This window comes from Columba livia, chromosome 2, assembly GCF_036013475.1.
Source record: "Columba livia isolate bColLiv1 breed racing homer chromosome 2, bColLiv1.pat.W.v2, whole genome shotgun sequence".
Lineage (NCBI taxonomy): Eukaryota > Metazoa > Chordata > Aves > Columbiformes > Columbidae > Columba > Columba livia.
In genome coordinates this window covers 121,411,384-121,415,060 of record NC_088603.1, presented here as the reverse complement: position 1 = coordinate 121,415,060, position 3,677 = coordinate 121,411,384, and the positions used below count along the sequence as shown (strand labels likewise).

General features: G+C 58.9%; 1 protein-coding gene across 1 annotated transcript; it reads right to left on the bottom strand.

Annotated features, from left to right (window-relative positions):
- Nucleotides 1-843: 843 nt before the first annotated feature.
- LOC135578633 (transcription factor SOX-17-like) lies at nucleotides 844-2,840 on the bottom strand. Its single transcript, XM_065053556.1, has 2 exons — nucleotides 2,440-2,840; nucleotides 844-2,147 (listed from the first exon to the last, which is right to left on the bottom strand). The coding sequence occupies exons 1-2, from the start codon at nucleotides 2,738-2,740 to the stop codon at nucleotides 1,225-1,227; spliced, it is 1,224 nt and encodes a 407-aa protein (XP_064909628.1). The 5' UTR covers nucleotides 2,741-2,840; the 3' UTR covers nucleotides 844-1,224.
- Between the last annotated feature and the right edge of the window lie 837 nt (nucleotides 2,841-3,677).

The following is a 3,677-nucleotide window of genomic DNA, read 5'->3' as shown; positions in this document are numbered from 1 at the left end:
CTCCCCCCAAGTTAAGTAATAAACATGATGAATTTATCAGTCCCACCCCACAGCTGGACTTAGCCCTAACACCTACATGAAAACACTTTTTTTTTTTTTTTTTCCTCATGGAACTTCAACTTCAGGCTGAGTATTTGTGAATCACAAAGATATTTCTATCTATAGTCGCTATGACGTAGCATAAGGATTTTTTTTTTAGGAAAGAAAGGGTAAGATTAGGTGACGTACGGTTGAAGGTGCCGACGTGGTCTGGTGCTGCTTTTGGTCGGCCTCCCCCTCTAGAAGCTTGTGTCAAAATTTGTCACCTACTTTCAACCCAGAATTGCTGCTCTCGTTCTCCCCAGCGGAGATCGGGTGTCTCCCGCTGACACCACCCTCCTCGGCGCAGCAACGGCAGCTCCCGGTACACGAAAGACGTTCTCTCCGGGGAGGTCCTTTAACTAACACTTATCCGGTCATTTAGGCAGAGCGCTACTCTTAATGGTAACCAATGTGTCCACCATTACATTGAAAGCAGAACCTAACGTGCTTTGATAAGAGTTTTCTTACAGTCTGTTAACACTTCAAACAGAAAAAAAGGCCACCTTTTTTTTTTTTTTTTAATTATTATTATTCACTCCTATTAGTCGTCCGTCTAAGAAAGCACTAATGAAATAAAACAAAGTAAAATCAAGAATAGCATGGAGCAAATACTTTCTGAACACTTAAAGTTTTGTTTATAATTTAAGCAAGAGAACCAGAAGACTAAAGAAAGTGTGATGAGACCTAATGCTTAGTGCAAGGGACATTAGTAGAGGTAGTTTAAAAAGCAATAATAGCGATTAAAAAGGACAACAACATCTCTTTGAGGAGATATCAAAGACCAGTTTATTATTTTCTCTTTATTTGTAAAAGTGCAAAATTATTCTGTACAAATCCAACATATAAAAACCCAGCACTCTGTACAACATTACAAAAACATGTGGATCTCTAACAAGATCTTAGAAATTGTATTCCATGTGTGTAATTAGCATCACGATTCCACAGAAGGAACAGTTTTCCATATCACTGTCAGACAGCGATGGTGAGAGCTGCAACACCTGGACAGCAAGACAGCATTTCGCCTTTTAAACCACGAGTAGGTCACGGATACCGTGTCAGTTCTCAAGACTGAAATAAATTACATAAATAGGAGCGGGGCCGGGCGTCTCCCTGCCAGTTCGTGCCGTGCCCCCAGTCAGTCCTTCACAGGTCGGAGTAGCCGCAGTAGTAGACGGCGCTGCTGGCGTCTGACACGGCCGAGGAGATGGGCCCCGCGCCTTCGGCTGCCGGCAGCCCGACGGCGTCGTGACCCGCGAAGGGCAGCCCCAGCTCGGGCTTGCAGGCGAAGCGCAGGTACTGCTCGAACTCCGTGCGGTCCACCTCGCCCAGCAACTCCTCCTGCGGCAAGTGCTCCAGCTGCTCCCGGCACGGCGTCGCCTCGGGCGGCGGCGACGGCTGCCCGACCGGCCCCGGCGGCAGCGGCGGCGGCAGCGGTGGGACGCGCCCCGGCCCCGGCGGCTGGCAGCCCTGCCCGTAGTAGGCGTGCAGCGGCGCCGGGCAGCCCAGCAAGCCCTGCAGCGACCCGCCCGGCCCCAGCGCCTCGCCGGGCGGCAGGTGCCGGCGCAGCGCCGCGCCCGCCGGGCTCTCGGCCGCCGCCGCCGGGTACTCGGCCGCCGGGTGCGGCACGTAGCCGTAGGGCCCCAGCGCGCACTCCTCCTGCAGCCCCGCCGCGAAGAACGGCGCCTCGCTCTCCGCCGCGTCCAGCGGCGACGGGTCCGGTGTCGGCAGGCTGTAGCCGTCGAAGGCGGCGCCCGGCATCGGACAGTCTCGGTAGTGGCCCGCGCCCGCCGCCACCGCGTAGCCCTGCTCGCCGTAGGCCAGGCCCAGACCCTCCACGCACATCCTGCCGCCGCCGCCGGCCTCGCTGCCCAGCCCGGGCCCCGCCGCCTCCGCCAGGCCGTGCTGCAGGAAGCCGCTCTCCACCCGCTTCGGGCGCTTCACCTGCTTCCGCCGCCGCGGCCGGTACTTGTAGTTGGGGTGGTCCTGCATGTGCTGCACCCGCAGCCGCTCCGCCTCTTCCACGAACGGACGCTTCTCCACCAGCGACAGCGCCTTCCACGATTTACCTGCGCCCACAAGCACCGTCAGACCGGCAGCACACCGGCGCGCATCGACGCTCGGCCCCGGCTGCACCCGCCCCGCCGCCCCCGACCGCAGCCCGGACCCCGCGGCTCGCCCGGGCGCGGGCTCTTCGCCCTCGCACCCTCCTGCCAGGAACCCCGGCACACCCCGGTCCGCCAGCCCACGGGTGTCCCCGATCTCCGCCCGCAGCCCAGACCCCGCGATTCGCCCGGGATCTTCACCCTCGCGGACCCTCCCGCCGGGACACCCCGGCACCCCGGGACACCCCGCGCTCACCCAGCATCTTGCTGAGCTCGGCGTTGTGCAGGTCCGGGTTCTGCTGCGCCAGCCGCTTGCGCTCGTCCTTCGCCCACACCATGAAGGCGTTCATGGGCCGCCGGATCCGCGCCTCGCTTTTGCTCCGACCGCTCGCCGCCCTCGACGGCGTCGCCTCGCCTTTCGCCTTCGCCTCGCCCAGCGGGCTCAGCGACTCTGCCCACGGGCAGGGGCCCATGGCCGGCATCATGATGGGCAGCGAGCACCGCCCCTGCGCAACCTGGTCGTCGCTGCTGGCGTAGCCCGCATCTGGGCTGCTCATCTCGGGACGCGCCGCCGCCTCCAAGGCCGAGAGCGCCGGCGTGGCCGTGGAACGGACGCGGCGCTCGGGCCCCGCTCGCTGCTGGCGGCCGCCGGCGCCCGGTCCTATTTGAGCTGCGGCGCGGCCAATGGGGCCGCGGGGGCGGGCGCGGCGTGGACGGTGGTGGCGGCCCCCCTGAGGCGCGGGGCGGCCCCCGGGGCTCCTCCCGGCCCGGCCCGGCACCTGAGCAGGTCGCGGGGCCCGGTGCAGGCAGCGCTGCCACCTCCCCCTTGGGACCGGCCGGGTGGTCCTTCGGTGGAACTGAGAGCGCAACAGTGAGCGGCCGAGGGACTTCAGCCCCACTCCGCGCAGTGACGGCAGGGACCGTCTCACCGAGGTCGTGCGTTGTAGTCCTGTCATCCGGCAGATACCCACCTGTCATCGCCCGGCCAAAAAGGGACAACCCTGGGCAGAGGAGACATGAAAGGGTTGGAATGGATAGAATATATCTCACCGTACTTAGGTACCACGTAACACCTGGAGAGACACTGGGGGCATCTGTATGTCACACTTCAGCTTCCTGACTTCCAGTACTACCTTAGTGTATTGTACCTCGTAACCCCATGCAAGGTGTCAATCGCGTGGAGCAGTAGGATACTGAATCCACAGTAAAGCCCAAATATTCCATCTCACTTTTTCATACGTCGTAATAAAGTCATTCAGTATTTACCAAAGGCACGAATATTTATTTTATGTAGCGTAATTTGCCTTAGTATTATTTAAATTGATCTTTTCAGTACGTATTGCTTGTTGCTTTGCCTTGGTCAGTATTTCTGTGATTTGCCTGAATAAATAAACTGTAAATACAAACAGATGTTTTTAAAAAGTCTGTCACTTCAGAATAAACACAAATTCTTTCCTGCTACCATTTATGTTCGGTGTTGGCATAATAAATAAT

Coding starts and splice junctions, on each gene's coding strand:
- LOC135578633 (XM_065053556.1), bottom strand. CDS start 2,740: ATGAGCAGCCCAGATGCGGGCTACGCCAGCAGCGACGACCAGGTTGCG. Junction 2,148..2,439: donor CGAGCTCAGCAAGATGCTGG/GTGAGCGCGGGG, acceptor TTGTGGGCGCAG/GTAAATCGTGGAAGGCGCTG.